The sequence below is a fragment of the Zootoca vivipara genome, chromosome 16 (assembly GCF_965207765.1).
Source record: "Zootoca vivipara chromosome 16, rZooViv2.hap1.1, whole genome shotgun sequence".
NCBI lineage: Eukaryota > Metazoa > Chordata > Lepidosauria > Squamata > Lacertidae > Zootoca > Zootoca vivipara.
The window spans coordinates 22403719-22425651 of NC_142599.1; the positions used below are offsets into that span (position 1 = coordinate 22403719).

Here is a 21933-nt window from a genome sequence, read left to right on the forward strand (position 1 = left end):
GTGTGAACGCAGCCCTGGTCTACTATGATATGCTGGAACCAGGCCAATGTTTCACGACTGTGGAATCATAGAATTGTAGTGTTGGAAGGAACCACGAATGTCATCTAATCGAACCCGCTGCAATGCAGGGATCTTTTGCCCAACGTGGGGCTCGAACCCACAGCCCTGAGATTAAGAGTCTTGTGCTCTACTGACCGAGCTATCCTATCGCCTTGCCCTTCCCCCCCCCCCACCCCCAAGAGCACAGTTAACTCAAAATGGGCTGGCGAACAGCTTGTTGAGTCACCAGCACGTAAATAGAGCGGCAAAACCCACACGAGTTTCAGTAATTCAATAATTTATTCATCTAAAAAAGTGTGTAAAAGTATATAGCTCTCATCCACAAGGTATATATGAATGACATTTAAAATGGAGGTCTTTATTATTATTGTTTCTTCTTTTTATCAAAGTCTTTATTTTAGTGTATTGTACCAGCGATATACTGTAAGATTTAAAATGAACTTCACGTAGTTCTTTTTTTTTCTCGTTTTGTTTTGTTTTTGTTTCAAATTGTTGGCTATATATAAAAGAGGCTCACTGCAAAAATGCTCAAGGGGGGGGAAAGCTCAGAACTCCCCCCACCCCAAGAAATGTACAGCTTTTACATTTAAAAAAGGTTCTGAAATATACATACAAGCATGCTCGACACCCCCCTGCACACCCCTTGCTTGTTTCCACCCACCCACCCCAACCCACTTCGCTCAAACTGTTATAATTCCAATTTCTGCATGATTTCCAAAATTAGAAATTAAAAAAAATAAAATAACTTCTTCACTCTGTAGGAAATCCAGGGCTTGTACATTTCAGATTAATTCAGTAAAAAACTCACAAGTAAAATAATGCATATTTTAAAGGGAAATATTATACAGATTTTCACACTGAAGTACATAAGATTTTTTTTCTTTTTAAAATCTATTGCCATTCATTTATTTTGCACAAAAATGTATAAATATGTTACCAGCTTCTATTAACTTAAAAAAATTAAATAAAAACACCACCAGATGAAAACTACTTCTCGCTACCCCTCCATCCCCTTATTTGTGGGGTGGGGGGGAGGCATTTTAATTTTTGCATTAGAACTGGATCTCTGGGGAAGGAAAGAACCCCCTTGATAAAAACAGCCCATTAAAAAGAAAAAAGGTAAAAGTAAATCCATCTCTAATTCAAAGTTCAGGTCAATTTTGGGAACAAAGAATCCCAAAAATGGTAAAAGATAACTTTACATAGTTTTCCTCACCAAGGATTTTTTTGTATACAAGTTTACAATCTTCATCTTTTAATGCTCTTCAAAAGGCCTTGAGAATTTTCCTTTCTGATTAAGAAAAAATAGTAATGCAATATTTTTTTAAAATCAATTTTACACTGTATACATTAGATACAAATGGTTTTGATATATCTGATTTCCCCCCTCCTGTACATTGCAAAGGTCCCCCCTGCCCTGCCCCTAGAGCAGAGAATAATAGCAATCCATTTACAGGGTCTTCCTCTGACCGATCCCTTTCCCCCATCACGCATGGGATTATTATTATTTTTTAATAATAAATTTTGTTTTTAAACCTTACACCATCATTTCAAGAAAAATATTATTTAAAGTCATAGAAATTTTAATTAATTATTATTATTATTATTATTATTATTATTTTCTTCTTCTTCTTCTTTTCTTTTTAACCAGAACAAGACAGACTTTTGGAAGAACTTCAAAAATGGTATTCTCTCCAAGGACGATGGTCAGCAGCCTGGACCACAGTCCCCACAATACTTGATTCCTCTTCTATAAAGCAGCCCAGGCCTGCCCACAGTGCAAAGAGAAACATTAAAAATGGGATCTTTTAACAGCATAGACTTCTCAAATCCTAGAATTAAGGAGTCATAAAAATAATATGATTTGCTTTAAACTTTTCTTTTAAAATGGCAAACATTTTAACTAAACCGATTCATTCCCCCCCCCCCAACCTCAGTGGTCTTCATTTTCAAGTACTAATTTAATGATACAACTTTTAAAAATTATTTCTTTGAAATAATAATTTTCTTCCTATAGACAAATACACCAGATTTGAAACTGATAAGAGTGTAAACAATCTATGTATAGTGTGTGTCTATGTGTGTGTGTGTGTGTGTGCGCACACATATATCACACAACATACATAACACACACGAATATATGACAGATGAGTCTCTCCCAGTTTATAGATGACTTGAGCTTTGGGAATAATTTCCAAATCTATCAGACTCCTCTCTTAATCAGTATTTCTCCCTTCAATTTGCCTCGACGCTAAAGTGTTTTATTGCCTCCCACTGGTCTGTTGTCCTGCAAATGCATTATTGTTTGTCTGACTTTATTTAAACCTCGCTAGAGTTCCTTAACCAAAAAAAGTCCACCAAAGATTGTAATAATAATAATAATAAAAATAGTGACTCCTAAAGTTCTTCCTCAAATGCTCTTCCTAACTTGGTTTTTTTGGATTTCCTCCATGGTTTTTACCCCATTTCTCAGTCAGAAGAATGCGAGGTATGTCGATAAATACTTCTTGGCAGAGCTGAGCTGGATCAACTACTGTACCTGGTCCTCTATAATTTAACAGCCCCCGTTAATAAATTAAAAAACAAACAAAACTCGAAGAGAGCATCTCCAAGACCGTTCGCATCTACATGGACAGGTAACAAATGCATGCATTCAACCCAATCCACTCAGACAGGAATTGCAGGTAGACAGAAATCCCACTTTTTTTTCTTTTGAAAAGACTACGAGAACTGGTTCTTCTTTGCAGCCACGTTCATCCGGCGGTTTTTCAAGGAACAATGTTAAAAGAGTTTTGGGCCACCCAAACTGGTCACGACAACATTTCGCTCGGAAAGGAGGGCACTTTGTCTCTTAGGCAAAGAGATCCGTGCACAACGAAACAGAAAATAACCACACACACAAAATAAAAAATTAACAAAACGGAAGGACACTGTCTTCTGTGGTCCGTTGTTCCATTAACATCCCGCCACTGCGTTAACACTGCCCTTGAGGTTGCGATACATCTCACTGTCTGGTATGCTTGGCAGAAGTCCTGATGTGTCCCACCACAAACACTGGAGAAGCCTCCTGTTATTATTCCTGGAGGAAACAAGGCGCTGCTTGGGCCCCCAGAGGCTGGGGTCCGATGAGGAGAAGGGCTCCTCCGACCCTCGTGAGCCATGGCCCATCTTTCTCAGGTTGAAGGGGAAGGTCATCCAGGCGCTTCCGGGTGATTAGAGGATGTTCATGATGGCATTGTATAGCTGTGTGAGCACCACAAAGTGGACAGGAAGGCAGGAGCTGCGGTCCTGAGTTGCAGGGTTGCAAGTGAGCCACGACAGTGCATTGTACTGCTCCAGCACAAACCTGCAGGAGAGGAGAAGGGAAAGAAAGGGGCTGATGGTCAGGACAAAGGGCTCTTTCTGTGCCACAACCTGCACTTCCAATGGCTTCTACTTTAGGGCCTTCTCAGTAGTGGCACCCTTACTGTGGAACACTCTCCCATCAGGTGTCAAGGAAATAAACAACTATCAGACTTTTAGATGCTTACAGATGCTTCAGGTTGTGCATTTTCGGGTTGCGCACCGTGCCAAACCCGGAAGTACCAGAACGGGTTACTTCTGGGTTTCAGCGCTCGCGCATGCGCAGAACCACTAAATAGCACTTTGTGCATGTGCAGAGGTGTCGAATTGCGACCCGAGCGTGCGCAGACGTGGCACTGTGGGTTGCAAACGTGCCTCCCGCACGGATCATGTTCGCAACCCAAGCGTCCACTGTATTATTATTTACTGGTATATCAATTATCTGCGCTTCACCAGCAGGTCCCAGGGCAGGTTATGACAATCAAAACACAGTATTAAAAACTCTTTAATACACAGAAATAAGGTGCAGCAGGCAGAGGGCCTTCTGGGTAGTGGCACCCACCCTGTGGAACACCCTCCCATCAAATGTCAAGGAAATGAACAACAATTTAACTTTTAGAAGACATCTGAAGGCAGCCCTGTCTAGGAAAGTTTTTAATTTGTAATGTTTTATTATGTATGTTGGAAGCCTCCCAGAGTGGCTGGGGCAACAATGTCAGATGGAGGGGGTATAACTAATGTTGTTGTTGTTGTTGTTGTTAGGTGGTAAGATGGAGATAGTAGCCAGGTTTCTGCAACATGCAACGAGGATTTGTGAATGTTATACAACATTAACTTAAGTGTTAGATGCAGATTTTGCTGAGTGATTTTATTGTACTGAACCTTATTGGAATATTGTATATATGCCAATAAAGGTTTGAGAACTGAACTGAAAAAAATATATGTACATCGCAGGAGGGTAAGTATGTCTTCTGCATTTGACAAGAGCTGTATTGTGAAGGTGCCAGGCACACCTCTGTGGAGAGGGAATTCTGCAGCCTAGGGGCTCCCACAGAGAATGTTTTCTCCCGAGGCACCCTCCCCAGACGCTGGAGGGAGGTGGAACTACCAAGGGCACCCTGCCTGCTGATCGTAACACCCGGGAGAGGTCTGTAAGGAAGGAGGTTTCTCTTTCCCTACTGCTCCATATTTTGAGATCAGCTTGCTGTTCCACTTTTGAAAGATGAAGGTGGAATATTGAGAAGCACAGCCCTGCCTAAAGATACAGGGCAGGGCAAAATGCAGCTTCTTTCTCCAGGACACAACTGTGTATATGGCAAGACTCTAAAAGGAGATTGTGAGTACCTTCCCAAATAATATACTAGACACTAGCTTTAAAATAATTAAATGCTCTTGTCTCTGAGATCTTCAAAATTTCAAACTTTTCCTATCTAGGATGTTGTCAAATGCCAGTGATGATTCCTCACCGCTCTCTGGCTCAACCTCTTGGCAGCTAGGCTGGAAATTCCTGCAACAGTGGAAGCTGGCTGGCGAATGGGGTGTTGCCCCGCAAAGCTAAATCTGCCCTTTGCTGGCTCTCCAGCTATCTGCCTTCTTCCTTACAGCCAGTCTAGAGGTGGGCCTGTCAGGTTGCGCCACCTTAGCAGGGCCCTTGTAGGACGCAGCAGGGATGAGGATGGGGCAGAATATGCTCTGCTTTTCATTGGTTCTGCCCACTGTTGGTCTCCCTGCTTTCCGTCCCACTAGTCCCATTGGGCACCAGCCACCATTGTCCTGCAACGATCGGCCAACGGAAAGGAGGGCTGTTTGCACATGCCCCTCTCATAAAGGTCTGCAGAATGAGCCAACAGACATCTTTCAAAACGGATGAGCAAAGATCAAAGGGCTGGTCAAAGGCCAGCACTTATTCCCGGGACTTGAAAAGGCAGGGGGGTGGAAACACAAAACTCAGTTACCTCAGAACATCAGACGTGGTTTTGGAGTCCAATGGGTGGGGAACCCTCTGGGAGTTCCGTGCAGAGAGGAGTTCATCCGCATGCGCGACAGAGATGTGGTGATGCAACGATGCCTGTTTGGGGGGAAAGACAGGTGTCACCACACAGGGCTGCTGCAGTTTCCTTCCAGGTTCATAACCACCACCTGGCGACGAGGGAGCAGCTACTCTAAGGTGACCAAAGGGCTTGGGCTAGCAGGGTTGTAATCTACAGAGTGGTTCTGCTCTCTCCTCCAAAAGATGCCCCTTGAACCACAACCTTCTCAAAACGTGCCCAAAAGATGCCTATGACAAATCCCAGCCAAAGACATTTCCTTCAGCCACAGATCAAGACTGGTTCTTGCTGCTTATGGGCAGGGTGGAGCTACAGAACTTCTGCAAATATGAAGGGGGGGGAGGGATGGCCTGAGGAACCCCTAACAAAGCAATTTTGGCCCTTGCTGCCCAACCACATCTCATCAGAATCGGTTTTTGCTCACAAAAGCAGGAACTGCTGCTATCGCCATGTTCGGCAAGCCCACATGCATTTCTGTGAGGTGCTTAGTTTGCAGCTGATCTAGGTAAGTGTCCTCCCACCGCACCCTGGCCAAGCACCTCACAGGAAGGCAAGAGGAACCCTTGAGAGCTTCGGTCCCAGTTTTAACAACAGCACCACGCTGAATTATGAAGAGCATTCATGAATCTGGTCCGGGGTGGCCATTGTAGGAGAGATGGGAAGAGGGTCTGTGAACATTAAAATGAGGTTTCTGGCCATCCTAGAGGGCTTGGACCAGGGAGACAGGCATTTGAATCCATGCCTAGCCATGAAACTCGGATGAAGTCTCAGAACGAGGCTCCCCTCTCAGTGCCTGTAATTGGGGATGCTAGGGATTGAGCCGGGGATCTGAAGTGCAGCATGAAACCCAGTTACAATTTCCTGCCCTTCTTCTGTCTGCTTGAGGTACATTCTTACAAAAGAGCAAGAAGTGCTGGCTGAGATAGGATGGATGTGGCTGTGCTGTAGACGGCAACACAACATTTCCCTGAAGGCATTTTCTCTATAGCAAAGGGAGCATACAAGACGCTTACTAAGGTGGGTCTAAGAACTTGATCTACGACCAATAGTAAAAGAGCTCTACTCAGGTTACAGATGCCACCAGAAGCAATGGCATTCTTTTTAAAAATGTCCAACTAACCTTCAAAAAGAGGGGACACTGATTCTGGGCCTGCGGACAGGATGACCAGAACCATTGAGGGAGGTTCTCAGCTTTGGCAGTAGAGACGAAGTATCCCAGAGCAAGAGGCTGCTGCTTCAATTCTTCAGGTGCCTCCCGGGAGAGGAGACGTTCTCCTTGGCTCTGGATAGACGAGAAGGGGGATAGGGGGAGGAAATGCAAAATTAGGCATGAACGACACATGGAGAAGACAATGGGGTACTCAGCTTCGGTTGGTAGCACCCTACAGGAGGCTTATTAAAGGAAGGTGGCAAATTTGACTGCCAGTCTTGTCCTCCCCTCAAATCATACAAATGTTGTACCTTGTCTCATTTAATATTTTACTGATCCGGTTAAGAAGGGCCAGCATAAGAAACAGAGAGAAAACAAAGAATCAAAAATGTAAACAATAAGGTGGCGCAGGCTGGAAGGACACTGCAGTGCAGGTCCAATAATAAAGTATAATAATAAAGTATTGACTCATAAATGGCAAGGATATGTATAAATAAAATTATTTTCCACCTGTGAGTTCCATCACTACTGAGAATAAAGGTTCTATGAAGTCTTAGATGAGCCAGATATTTGCATATATTGGTGACATGAATAGACCATATGCCCCAATATTCGTATAAGAAACAAAATCATGCTGTACAGCCAAGTAACAGTAATTCGAGCTCTGCCCCTTCAGATATTTTTAGTTTATGAGATCTTTTCAAGGAAGGCAATTTGCCAAACCCTAGAATACCACGCAAATGTTATGTCTTGTTTCAACATACATTTGTATTCCACTGGGCTTCTCTTTGCTCTCTGAGCATGACAATTTCAGATCAACATTTGTGTTGATCAGTTGGGTTGAAATATGGACGGGATGCAAGAGCTAAGAACTTCCCTCAAATCAATCAACCTTCAATGCAAAACTGGTCTACAAGTCACACTGTTCATATGGGTTACTTCCAGTATCATGTGGAATATGCTGCTACAGTGGTGCCTTGACTTACGAATTTAATCCGTTCCGAAGGCACCTTCGTAGGTCGAAAAATTCGTAAGTCGAAAAGCGCCATTGGAAAAGCCATTTCCCATAGGAATGCATTGGAAATGGAAAAATTCGCAAGTCGAAGCAACCCCATCTAAAAATTCGGAAGTCGAAAAAACCCTATCTAAAACCGCCATGGTTTCCATTCGGATGTCGAGAAATTCGTAAGCGTGCGGCCATTTGCCACATTCGTAAGTCGAAAAATTCGTAAGTCGAGGTACCACTGTATATGTATTGCATATCACACAGTGTATTGATGGCAGAATTTGTGCATTCATTCTGGTCATTCAAGGCACTTAGATCAAACTGTGGCGTGATGCATGATTGTCTTAGCTTACATTTCAATGGTATAGTGCAGTCATTCTCAAACTTTCTTTCCCAGAGACCACCTGAAATTGCTTAGGGTCTTGGCAGAACACTTGATGATTTTTCTGCCAATTGTAGCAATTGTAAGGTGCTGTGCTAGATGCTATACGACAGGGATGTCAACCATTTTGGCTGAACCTCCCCCCAAAAAGCTCAACTGTGGTCAATCCAATGGATAGACCATTGCCCATTTTTTAAATAGTGAGAGTAGATCGCAATCTCTTGGAAGTTGGACGTGCCTGCTATATAGTTTTTTAATGTACGCTTGCAGACATATCGTAGACCACATGGATGAGGCTTATAGACCATGGTTTGGGAATCTCTGACTAGATGGCAAGCAACTTCTGGCAATTTAACTTACAAGGACAAAAGGAAGACCAACCAAGATTATGGAAGGAGAGGAAGGCATATGGCTGAGATGGAAAGGTGATCTTGCCTTATCTTTCTTTTCAAAGAGCTACAAATCCATCCTTTCATGGATAAAAAGAGAGGCTGCAATTTGGTAATAGGGTAGGGTAACACAGGAGATTTGGTTAGTGGAAACGGGGAGGGGGGGCATTCCTCCACTAAATATTTTCCAGGCCTATTTGCTTGGTATTGATCCCCTTCATGGATCAATGCCTTGTCGTGGCGAAGGGGCTTGAATAACTCAGAGAAGCTATGAGCTATGCCATGCAGGGCCACCCAAGATGGACAGGTCATAGTGGAGAGTTTTGACTAAACGTGATCCACCTGGAGAAGGAACTGGCAAGCCACTCCAGTATCCCTGCCAAGAAAACTCCATGGACAAAGACAACAGGCATATAAAAGTTATGACGCTGGAAGATGAGCCCCTCAGGTCGGAAGGCGTCCAACATGCTACTGAGGAAGAGCGGAGGACAAGTACAAGTAGATTCAGAGCTGATGAAGCGGCTGGGCCAAAGCCGAAAGGACGCTCAGTTGCGGATATGCCTGGAAGCGAAAGGAAAGTCCGATGCTGTAAAGAAAAATATTGCATAGGAACCTGGAATGTAAGAACCATGAGTGGAGGTAAGCTGGATGTGGTCAAAAATGAGATGACAAGAATAAATATCGACATCCTGGGCATCAGTGAACTAAAATGGAAGGGAATGGGCGAATTCAGTTCGGGTGACTATCATATCTACTACTGTGGGCAAGAATCCCATAGTAGAAATGGAGTGGCCCTCATAGTCAACAAAAGAGTGGCAAAAGCTGTAATGGGATGCAATCTCAAAAATGACAGAATGATCTCGATACGAATCCAAGGCAGACCTTTTAACATCACAGTAATCCAAGTTTATGCACCAACTACCGGTGCTGAAGAAAGTGAAATTGACCAATTCTATGAAGACCTACAACACCTTCTAGAAATGACACCAAAGAAGGATGTTCTTCTCATTACAGGGGATTGGAATGCTAAAGTAGGGAATCAAGAGATAAAAGGAACAACTGGCAAGTTTGGCCTGGGAGTTCAAAATGAAGCAGGGCAAAGGCTAATAGAGTTCTGTCAAGAGAACAAGCTGGTCATCACAAACACTCTCTTCCAACAACACAAGAGAAGACTCTACACATGGATATCACCAAATGGGCAGCATCGAAATCAGATTGATTATATTCTCTGCAGCCAAAGATGGAGAAGCTCTATACAGTCAGCAAAAACAAGACCTGGAGCTGACTGTAACTCAGATCATCAGCTTCTTATAGCAAAATTCCAGCTTAAACTGAAGAAAGTAGGAAAAACCACTGGGCCAGTAAGATACAATCTGGATCAAATCCCTTATGAATACACAGTGGAAGTGAGGAACAGGTTTAAGGATTTAGATTTGGTGGACAGAGTGCCTGAAGAACTATGGATGGAGGCTCGTAACATTATACAGGAGGCAGCAACGAAAACCATCCCAAGGAAAAGGAAATGCAAGAAAGCAAAATGGCTATCCAACGAGGCCTTACAAATAGCGGAGGAGAGGAGGCAAGCAAAATGCAAGGGAGATAGGGAAAGATACAGGAAACTGAATGCAGATTTCCAAAAAACAGCAAGGAGAGACAAGAGGGTCTTCTTAAATGAGCAATGCAAAGAAATAGAGGAAAACAATAGAATGGGGAAAACCAGAGATCTGTTCAAGAAAATTGGAGATATGAAAGGAGCATTTCGTACAAAGATTACCATAATCAAGGACAAAAGTGGTAAGGACCTAACAGAAGCAGAAGACATCAAGAAGAGGTGGCAAGAATACACAGAGGAATTATACCAGAAAGATATGGAGGTCTCGTACACCCCAGGTAGTGTGGTTGCTGACCTTGAGCCAGACATCTTGGAGAGTGAAGTCAAATGGGCCTTAGAAAGCACTGCTAATAACAAGGCCAGTGGAAGTGATGATATTCCAGCTGAACTATTTAAAATCTTAAAAGATGATGCTGTTAAGGTGCTACACCCAATATGCCAGCAAGTTTGGAAAACTCAGCAATGGCCAGAGGATTGGAGAAGATCAGTCTACATCCCAATTCCAAAGAAGGGCAGTGCCAAAGAATGCTCCAACTACCGCACAATTGCGCTCATTTCACACGCTAGCAAGGTTATGCTTAAAATTCTACAAGGCAGGCTTAGGCAGTATGTGGATCGAGAACTCCCAGAAGTGCAAGCTGGATTTCGAAAGGGCAGAGGAACCAGAGACCAAATAGCAAACATGCGCTGGATTATGGAGAAAGCTAGAGAGTTCCAGAAAAACGTCTACTTCTGCTTCATTGACTATGCAAAAGCCTTTGACTGTGTCGACCACAGCAAACTATGGCAAGTTCTTAAAGAAATGGGAGTGCCTGATCACCTCATCTGTCTCCTGAGAAATCTCTTATGTGGGACAAGAAGCTACAGTTAGAACTGGATATGGAACAACTGATTGGTTCAAAATTGGGAAAGGAGTACGACAAGGTTGTATATTGTCTCCCTGCTTATTTAACTTATATGCAGAATTCATCATGCGAAAGGCTGGACTAGATGAATCCCAAGCCGGAATTAAGATTGCCGGAAGAAATATCAACAACCTCAGATATGCAGATGACACAACCTTGATGGCAGAAAGTGAGGAGGAATTAAAGAACCTTTTAATGAGGGTGAAAGAGGAGAGCGCAAAATATGGTCTGAAGCTCAACATCAAAAAAACCAAGATCATGGCCACTGGTCCCATCACCTCCTGGCAAATAGAAGGGGAAGAAATGGAGGCAGTGAGAGATTTTACTTTCTTGGGCTCCTTGATCACTGCAGATGGTGACAGCAGTCACGAAATTAAAAGACGCCTGCTTCTTGGGAGAAAAGCAATGACAAACCTAGACAGCATCTTAAAAAGCAGAGACATCACCTTGCCGACAAAGGTCCGTATAGTTAAAGCTATGGTTTTCCCAGTAGTGATATATGGAAGTGAGAGCTGGACCATAAAGAAGGCTGATCGCCGAAGAATTGATGCTTTTGAATTATGGTGCTGGAGGAGACTCTTGAGAGTCCCATGGACTGCTAGAAGATCAAACCTATCCATTCTTAAGGAAATCAGCCCTGAGTGCTCCCTGGAAGGACAGATCGTGAAGCTGAGGCTCCAATACTTTGGCCACCTCATGAGAAGAGAAGAATCCTTGGAAAAGACCTTGATGCTGGGAAAGATGGAGGGCACAAGGAGAAGGGGACGACAGAGGACAAGATGGTTGGACAGTGTTCTCGAAGCTACGAACATGAGTTTGACCAAACTGTGGGAGGCAGTGCAAGACAGGAGTGCCTGGCGTGCTATGGTCCATGGGGTCACGAAGAGTCGGACACGACTAAACGACTAAACAACAAACAACAACAAGCACACAAAGCAAAGCAAAGCAAAGCAAAACAAAACAAAACACAGCCCAGCTCTTAGTCATAACAGATGGCCTTCTTAGACAATCATCAAGAGTGAAAAACCTATATTGCCTTAAAAACAGGTTTGGCTCCAAACTCCATGGAACTGTTCAAGATTTTAAATTTGTAATGTTTTATAATGTTTTCAGTTATAAAATACAAATACGTACCCCATCCCTCCCCCAGAAAACAATAAAGTTGTGGTACATTTTTACAGTAACTGCAGGTGATTTGAGAGACAGCTTGACCACCACAACATCCTCAAAAGGACCCACTTACAGGTCCCTGCTAAAGTTGAAATTCCTTTATTCATCAAGCTGGCCCTCAACGTGGCCAGTTTGTCCATCCAGAATGCCTCAGAGTTCCCCTGGCTGATAATTCAACAGCAGGACATGGAAGCAGCGGTCGCTTGCAAACCTCAGCAATTAATTACAAGGTCCACGGACGAAAGGGTGCCCTCCCTTGACCTGGGGGGGAAATGATCACACGCTGCTGCTTTTGTACGAGCAAAAATTACACCTCAATTACCAGGCTCGTGTTAATGGTTAAGCTAGTTGCTCCAAAAGGCATTTGCCTACAAGGGGCCTCGCTGGGTTACCAAACTCCCTGATCGCTCATCTCATTATGGGAGAAATCTGAGGCTGTGCAGGATCGTCACGCCGTGTTGCGAACAATCTCCAAAAATGGCTACTTGGTAGAATTTACTGAACAACCTGTTTGCTTGAAGACTGCAGGGGTTGGGTGCAGAATGGGAAGGTTGCAAGGGTTCAGAGGTGGTGAGGTACAGAACGGATAGCAAGGCTACACTTTCAAGCAGGAGTGAGGACCCTCTTTCATACAGAGGGCTACCTTCTCTTCTGGGGAACTTTCTGGGGGCCGCATGCCAGAGCTAGTCAGGGCAGAGGGGGGATGCAATTTGACCTTTGTACCATAGGCTAGTTTTACGAGCACTTGGGCATCCCTTTCTATCCTCTATCCAGGGAAGCAAGAGGCATTATCAAAGTTCAAGCCAGGCAAAAACACCCAAGGAGGATTGTGAAGGGTGTGGGTTGGGAAGAGGGAGTTGGAGAGAGTCCCGATAGTTAGGTAACAAAGGCATCTCTGCTTTTAAGAACCAAAAAGTACCCTATAGACAGGTGTGCATGTTGCAATATATTTAGGTTAACCTGGAGAGCAGGAACTTGAAAATGTCACAGTGGTTTTTTTTGGGGGGGGGGCACACACAAATACAATATAAAAACTAGGCAAGCGGCCTATTTCTATCATTCAGCGCCATATTTAGTAAACAACAGGACTCTGGGAGATTTGCATCTGCCGCCCCAAAGGAAATCTACACAGTAGCTGCCTTTAGTGGCCACTGGAGATCTCATCACTTCCGCACCTGCCACTGGAGTAAATGTGTAACCCCTGGGATGTAAAAACGAAGCCATTTTACTTTGAGTGAGAAGAAGAAGAAAACAGATGTTTGCCTTAGTGGAGCTGTGAAACTCACAGATGTGCTATTAATCAGGAAAGCAGCATCAGAACCTTTCTATTGACTTTATTGTCCCCATTATCCTTCATTTATTGAGAGTGAAGATGAAGGAAAATGTTCTCTTTTGAAGAGAAAACACTTTACAAGTCCTGCCGCTGCTGCTGCTGCCACCAACATCTCCTTAAAAATGTACAGCCTGCAGGTTGCAGGAACATTCCAAGCAAAGGATGATAGGCATACATAATAACCCCCGTGAAGTGCCTCGTGCCACAGAAGCTGCAAGTGGGAGGAATTTTGCTAAGCACTTCAACTATACGCTAAGCTTTCCAGAGTTAGAACCTTCCTTTCTGAAATTAACAAAATTAATTTACATTTTAAATAAGCCTTGATGCTGGAGCCAGCTTCTTAAAAGCCACTTTAAGGAGAACTAACTGCTGAACTACAACAACCCTGGGCTAAGAAAACAAAATCTGCATAAAAATCCCAGCACCTGGAGAGTGTGCGTTCCGGTGGGTGGTTTTATCGCTAGCAGGAAAGGAGGGGGTGGGGGGGGGAGAAGCCTCTCTTCTTGCAGAAACCCTTCTGTGGAAACTTAAAATCTAGCCCGTTTCCAAAACTGAATCCTTAAATGTGATTCCTTGAAGCCAAGGGCACCTCAGCACGGTTTGCAAAAGAACCAACTGTATTCGATTGTCATGCTTGCTTCTTGCAACATGGCACAACATTCTCCCCCTGAGAAATCCTAGCAACTCTAAAGCAGGACCCCGAGAAACGTCTGAATGTGGCCTCCAAGGCCTCTTTATCTGGCCCTCAGGACTCTACTGAGGCGATACCCATCACGGGCTGTGCTTCATGCTCCCCCTTGAGTGCTTTTGCCTGGCTGGGATGTATCCTTGACCGGCAATGATGTCTCTTGCTTGTATGGGTGGAGGCTGGATAGACTGTTTGGACAGGCAGGTGAATGAGTGCAGGAGCCCTTAAATTTTTGCATGGCTGGAAGGTAGCCTTACTGGACAAAGGTGGAGTCCAGTCCTTGCATGTGGACCCCAGAAAGTTCCCCACCCCTGCTCTAAAGCAAGCACTTTGTGACTGAACTGAAAGGGAGGGGGGAACATGAGCCCAAAGCAATAACAGATTTGGAGCACTACCTACCTACTGAGTGAGTACAGTGCGGAAATCGAAAGGAACTTACCCGGCTATGCTGGAAGGATGGTCCTATTCCAATCCCAGAAGGAGAGCCAGGGGAAGGGACCGGGGAGGAGTTGGGAGACGAGTGGAGATTCCCAGTCATTAGAATCCCAATGTCGTTATCCATGTCATCCGGGAATGGAAGGACAAACATGTCATCTCAAAGAGGAAGGAAGAGTGAAAGAAGAGATTAGTCATGTTGCCTTGTGGGATACAGAATGACTTGGGACACGGCAGCACTTGCACAGAGGAATGGCAACTGCCAACATTTGCCTTTGAAAATCCCCTCTGTTGCAAAACAGAACACTCTAAACAACAATGTTTTTATACTGTTTCACAATTCATAAACAGAAGACCTATAATATGCGCATGGAGTCACAAATTTTAGTGACCATTTGAGTGATCATTGAAAGTGACTTACCACTCCTACCGTTTCTGTTTATGGAACATTTGATTTGTATTAATTTGTGACTCCATGCACATAATATATGTCATCTGTTTATGAATTTTGAAACAGTGTGATGTCATAAAAATATTGTCAGTATCTTATTAGCCGACGTGTTGCTTGTGGTTGTTGTTCAGAACATTTGCCTTTGGACAGGTGTCCCTTCCATCAGGAGAGTAGCCAAGACTCAGTTTTCAAGAGGGCACGTGCTAATTGGGCAGCTGCTCATCAGTGGCTTAAAGCCTTGCAACCTTTCATGTCAAGGGACCAGGGCTGAGAACTGTCTCCCTCTCCCCTACCGTCGCTCTCAATACAGGAGAGCATAATTTCTCTCACGTGGATAGGCCAAATTAAATAATATTTATTTCTTTACCATGTTTATATCACACAGTAAAGGAGCTCAATACAGTATATGATGACGCCTCACTTCATTCTAAAAACAGGCCTGCAAGGCAGATTAGGCTGAGAAAGGGTTGGATCCAAGGGAGTCGTCCTGTCCAAGAAAGAACTTCCACTTGTGCAATGTAACTTCCCCTCCCTCACCAACCCCTAAGTCTGTTTTTTCCCCCATCGCCTCATGTGCTTTTTATGCACCAAACATGAAAATTCAGGTTGTTCCATTTCTTAATGTACTCTCCAGGAAGTCCCTGCTGAAAGTGAAGTTAGTGGCAGTAAATTCTTGCTCAGTAACGATTCCAAAAATATTTTCAAACACAGATCTCTTGTTTGCGAAGGAGATCTAAATGTTTGGTGAATGGTTTTGCCCTTTCCAAGGGCATTGGGTTGGCTGGTTGTGTGTGTAAAAAAAACACACCACTTTTGACTTAAGTTCTAGTATAAAATGAAGTTATATGATGTTGATTTGCAGCAGAGAGAGAAAGACCAAGGGATGGGGGGTGGGCAGGAGCCTTTTGGCTACTCTCTTCATCCACACCTTTTCTGAAGCATTTCTTTTCCTTCTCACAAATCTATCACTTTTCCTTTTCCTCCTCCTCTTCCAAAGACAGCAGCCAGAAGTGATTTTTAACCTGGCTTATTAAGCTCGCTTCCTACAAACGTGTGCGCTACAAACCAAAAAGCCATTGCCATGCTCTCGACAGCCTCCGAGGCACAAACAAGAGGGTTAATGGCTTCAGAGGCTTTAATTATTAAACATAGAACAAGGAGTTGAGAAAATTAAATCTTGACACCATTTTGGAAAATGCTAGCCTTTAGACATGGGTCCAATTAGCACACAAAACCCCAAAGGCTAGGTTAATGCAGGTTAAATATTTGGAAGCCCTGTGCTCAGGCGGAATTTGGGGGGGGCATAAAAGGATAGTGGCACTGGAGGGTAGGTGTCCCCCGTGAGGCCCACTAAATTCCAGCAGCAGATCAAAGCCAGACATTTGCATTTAAAGAAACAAAACCCAATCACTGAGGGGTCCCCTGCAACTTGCATCCATTTTTAGGGCTCTTCTCTCTCTAGATGAAAAGTATTAACATTCTCCTAATTTTCCTACAGAAAATTGCTGAAGAGTTGTTTTACTGATTATGTGTTTGCCACCATGGATTTCTTCAAGAGGAGGAAGGGCAGGATATAAACTGATTTTTTAAAGTAATAATAATAATAATAATAATAATAATAATAATAATAATAATAAATCACTCTTCTACTCAGAAGCAGCTTTTACAAATATAGCCTTAATAATTCAAATCATATTTATTTATTTCATTTATAGAACATCCTTTATCTTCCAAGGATCTCAAGGTGGTGTTCTTTGTTCTCCTTCTCCCCATTTCATTTTAAGAGATATGTATAGGAATAGTACAAACAGCCAAGCTTCTGCAAAAGGCTGAACCATTTTGGGAAATGAGTTCCTGGGTTCTGTGTAGTTTATCCATGTATCTCTGCTGGCCTTGCATTATTTGCCTCTCCAGAATATCGCTTCTCTGCCACATGATTGCAGGCCCTCTAGAAACCTACGAATCGGGTGCAGTGCGAGCATGCAGATTGATCAGCTTGATGCCAATTACAGAACAACAGGGCAAATCATAAATCCACAAAAAAATATTTGCCGCATATGTTTTCAGGGTAAGAAAACAACCAGCCCTTACAAAATCCTCACTAGCCACAGCAAAGCCAAACTATACCACATAGAGTCTTTGCAATTAGCCAAAGCTATTAAATAAAGAAGCTTGGCTTCTTTTCACTATGTGCGGCCTGCAGATATTGGCCAATTTGGCTTCCTAAACAAGAGCACGTGGCCAAGTAGTCAGCTGAACAGAAAGAAAAGGAACATTTTTTCTCAATGAACAAGAAGCTCCCATTGTTTGTCTTCATACTTCTGATATAAAAGCAGCAGCACTTGCCAATGACTGTTAGAGCAGAAATATTTTGATCAACGTTATAGGGCAATTTCCTACACACTGCACTGAAGCTGACTTACCATTATTGGGGCTGAATCCATCCTCATTTGGATAGTTTGCTGGAGCGACTTGGATGGTTGCAGAGGTCGGAAACACCAAGATGTGTGTACAAGAGGCATCCTGCGGCGTATTCAGCTGGGACGACTGCAAATTAAGAGCAGTGCTGCGGCCAAACACAGACCCCATTGTGACAGCATCTGTCAAGAGAAGCAGAGTAGATCTGTCAGGCCTCAGACTGGCCAAGGCACCATCAAAAAGAGAGAGTGCAAGTGTGTGAAATTAAGACCATCAAAAGCAGCAACGGGAACAAATGGACTCAAACCAGCACAGCCCCATCAGAACACAGCTGCCCGCCTATGGTTTGATCCTCAGACCAAAATGTAGGGTTCTTCCTCCTCCCTCTCACACACTAATCCTTTCTACAATTATTTATACAAGCAAACCAGGGTTTGCAGTTGCATTTGAATCAGCCATGTCCAGTTCACGTTTATCCTCCCCAAGCCTGGATTGGAAACAATGGGTTGAACTGGATTTGCAACCCAAGTTCAAAGCAAAGCTATGGACAGAACTGGAAACCATGGCTCAGCCAAACAAGGAAGTTAGTGAGGGAGCTGAAGTGTGAACGGAGAACCAAACGGTCAAACCATGGTTTCCCCATTGCATTCAAATCAGCCTTTTTCTCTAACTCAGTATATCCATGCAATGAGGAAGACAAAGGTTTTAATTACATTGCCCCTGGGGGAAGGCTTTCCAGGAACAGGGAATGTTTAAAAATCAAAATATAAAGGGAAGGTGCCCACATCGCTTTTGGCCGCTACTTTTATTTTGTAAGAGATACTGTTGAAAAGTAACAAGAATGCATACCGTTGAATTGTGGTTTAGAGACACAAGCCTGCTTGTGAGATTCCCACTTCAGCATCTGGATGACCACAATGAGAACAGATGGGCCTTTGGTGTGATCGAGCAGCAAGGCTCTTACATTCTTAAGCACATCATTTACCCATTAATTGGAGGCTGAACCTCTGAAGCAAAGAGCCTCTGGAACTTGTGGAAGGTTCCTGTACAATTTAGAACACTTAACGTGCTCATCCCTGCTCTACCCTACATGATGTTACCCGGGTAGGAGATTATAATGACTAGAAGCCTATATGCAGTGGGGGAATGGGGCTATGATGGTTCTCCTCTCCTTCCTCCAGGTCCAATGGACGTCCAAGTGTTAGCTACAGTGCTTGCCCAAAGCTTATGCATGTGGAGCCCAATCTAGGTGGACCAAATCAGTGTGATGCTTTCATAGGTCTTTCAAGGGGAAGCAATTTGTGCGGATTGGGTTCTGACAAAAAGTTGCACCCAGCGCACAGGATCCAGCAAAGATGGGTAGTTCAGGCTAGTCTGGGAGCAAGCCAGTCGGCAGCAGTTGCACTGCTTCAACACATGTGAATTTTACTCTCATTTGAACACAATATTCATCAGTCAGATTGAAAAGGAGATCAATGTATTTCATATTCGCGGGTTGGAGAATGAGGGATATGTCATCTCCTGCTGCTTCTGCACACTACATCTTTTCAGTGTGCTGAATACATGGCATGGTACTTCAACATAAGCCAAAGTAGATATATCATTTTGAAAACAAATCCAACCCCCACCAAAAATAGAGGAAATGGACGAGATGTTAAGTGAAGATAAACACACTAAGCACAACATCAGACTCTAGTGTGGCTTATTACCTGGCATCACCACAAATGACCCCTGGGGCTCCATGGCAACCAAACAGGCACTGAGAATTGAGGGGGAGTCTGCAGAAGAGATGCCACACATCCGACACACCTCCTTCAACTGCTTGCTGATTGTCTGCAGCGAACACTCTCCAAGCAGGATGCTCCAGTCTGGAAGAGGGAGAGCAAGAGAGAAAATGCCACCGGAGTCTCTCAGGGGATCGTCTGACACCCAAAAGAGTCCCAGAAGTACTCAACCCAGTACTTATAGGGCAAACTTGCCCACTTGACTGCAACACGGTTACACACCCGTCTGCACAACTCTGCATTCACACACTGGTTCCCTCAGCATCATTCTCTGCTTCATAGTTCTTAAGGGCTCTCTCCTCTCCCCCATGACCCTTTATGCCCTTCCTTATAATCTTTGTTCTGCATGCTCACCGGCTCTCCCCATCCTCCCCCCTTTCTCACCCACCTCCCTTTCAGCCAACAGAAGATGTGGTTCTGTACTACAGGTGAAGACCCCCAGACTTCTTAACTGGGGGTTAAACTGAGCTCAAGACTGTTGTGGCTTAGTGTGGTTTTAATCTGTACTTTCGTGCTGTCATCAAGGGTTATCTTCCAAGTAACGTAATACCAATAAGCAACTTTGTTCCCCAAGCCAGTACCTGTTGCTATGCTTTGCAACCTGTTAAAGACCACGTGCTCAGCGTACCTTTCAACTCCCCATGGCCCAGTCGCCCAAGGCGTCCAATCACAACTCTCCAGGGCAGTGATGTCATCTGGACGATCCCAATACACCATTCCCACAGCTTCTGCAAGCCAATTTTACGGGCCGATACCTTGCACCTCCTTGATCTATGAAGATGAGAGAACAAAAGAATATTTTTGTATTTCAGCAGAGGGTAGCAATAACCTAATTTAAGATGCAAATTCATATGCTCCATCCATGAAGAACTGGAAAGCAGTAGTATAGATTCACACTGAAGAGTATTTCTTCTCACGTGGGCAACCAAACAAGAACTTTGAATGCCATTGGGGTGACTATATGAATTGTCTGTAAACGGAGCCAAACTGCTAGTCCACCTATCAACTGATTCTGTAGTTGGAAGTGAGTGGATGGAAGTAGTTCTATGCCCTCCAACATGAGAGCCTGGTAAAGGCTCTCACCCCTTCTTAGGTGAGAGATGAGAGGGGTGTATTAGATGGCCCAACAGTGATGGGTCATGAGTCCAGTACTGTTCCAGAGGGTATCTTATTTGTGTATGCTTGGCATTGACCCTTCAAATGTGGGTTGCAATATTGTTGAATGTGAGTAGTTTATGTATGGGCGGTTGACAGAGATGATGCTTGAGGTAGTGAATGGTTACAGTGGTTGTGTGAAATGTGTGATGAGAGAGATTGGATGGTTGATTGTGTGTATGTTGCATTGTTTGAAATTTTATATTTATGTGACCTTGTAGTGCTCTCTGATTTTAGATTACGTTTATGCATAAGGATGTTATGCATTTTGCTATGTGAATCATTTGACATGGTTTTATTTACTCATTGTGTGCATAAACTGCTTTGAGATATTTTAGATAGTAAGAAGCCTATAAATGGAAATAATAATAATTAATTAATGCTAATCCTAATGCTAATGCTGCTGCTAATAAATAATAATAATAATAATAATAATAATAATAATAATAATAATACAGTACTGCCTCTCCTGTGGCTAACAGAAGCATTCTAAGATGTCAGGGAAATAAAGGGCTTGTCCAGCCAAGCCAAGCCATCCAAGATCCCCCAAATTGGAAATGCTGCGGATGACTGAAACCTTAAGCGTGCAAAGTGCATGCTCAGCTACTATGTGTAGAACCCAGTTTTCTGCCCTACCTGTTTGGCAAATCGATGTTGACAATGCAGGTTTCCAACAACTCGCCGTGCAGGTCAGTGCAGGAGGCCAGGAGCCACCGCTGGTCGTGAGATAAACAATACCCAACAAAGAGCACATTGTACTTCTGGCTGGCTTCTCCAAAGGTCTCCCCGAGCTCTGTCTGTTTGTCTTTGATGGGTGCCAGGATAAACGGAGGGGAGTACAGCTGAATGGGGCTGGGCCGCTGTAAAAAGAAGAAGACACCATGTAAGATGTTGAAAAAGCTTTTAAGGTCACAGCAGCTCTCTGCTTATGGTATGCCATTTGTCTGAAGCAAGGGATGTGGAGAGGTACCAGCATTGTAACACCTTGAACACTCAAACAGCAAATATCTCAAGATTTTCATCTTAAGGATGACCTGATCCCTACACTCCTCCATGGTCCTCTATGGCTAGAAGCAGTGCATTCAGTGTTGCAGGCCCATGCCTGTGGCACTCACTCCCGTCTCAGATTAGGCAGGCACCCTTCTTGTTGTTACCCTTTGTGTGGTATATTTTTAATTGTAATTTTGTGTACACCACTTAATGATTAAGCAGCGTATCAATCCCTCAAATAAATAAATAAAAACCCATAGCATAGTGGGGCAGCCACTTCATACAAACTTCTCAAAACAAGCTCAGTACATAGGTTTTTTTGTTTGTTTGTTTTTCAGAGCAAGGACAAGTGTTGTGCCCATTCACTCACTCCCTCCTCTCCCCTCTCTCTCATCACAAAATGTAACAAAGTTTTGAATTGAGATGGAGGAGAAATGGCATTTAAACAGATTCGGCTCCGACCCAAGTGAGCATCTTGCATCAAGCATGAGCTTATGCCTCAGCTGCTAGTGCATGGCCTTTGTCCTTTCTCCTCAAATAATTATATGCCAAAGAATACACGAATTACATGTATATATCACGTATAAAAGAGTCAAGCTACGTGAGATACTGCAG

The 21933-nt window shown here is 43.7% G+C and overlaps 1 protein-coding gene across 1 annotated transcript in view; it reads right to left on the minus strand.

Annotated features, from left to right (window-relative positions):
- Positions 1-1682: 1682 nt before the first annotated feature.
- Positions 1683-21933, minus strand: part of MED13L (mediator complex subunit 13L) — a 169656-nt gene continuing 149405 nt past the window's right edge. The window contains exons 24-31 of the mRNA XM_035098346.3: positions 20965-21188; positions 19802-19944; positions 19099-19257; positions 17395-17571; positions 14525-14679; positions 6571-6732; positions 5358-5470; positions 1683-3406 (exon numbers count right to left, since the gene is read on the minus strand). Of these exons, the coding sequence (XP_034954237.3) occupies positions 3274-3406; positions 5358-5470; positions 6571-6732; positions 14525-14679; positions 17395-17571; positions 19099-19257; positions 19802-19944; positions 20965-21188 (1266 nt within the window). The 3' untranslated portion in view covers positions 1683-3273. The remainder of the gene's footprint in view (positions 3407-5357; positions 5471-6570; positions 6733-14524; positions 14680-17394; positions 17572-19098; positions 19258-19801; positions 19945-20964; positions 21189-21933) is intronic.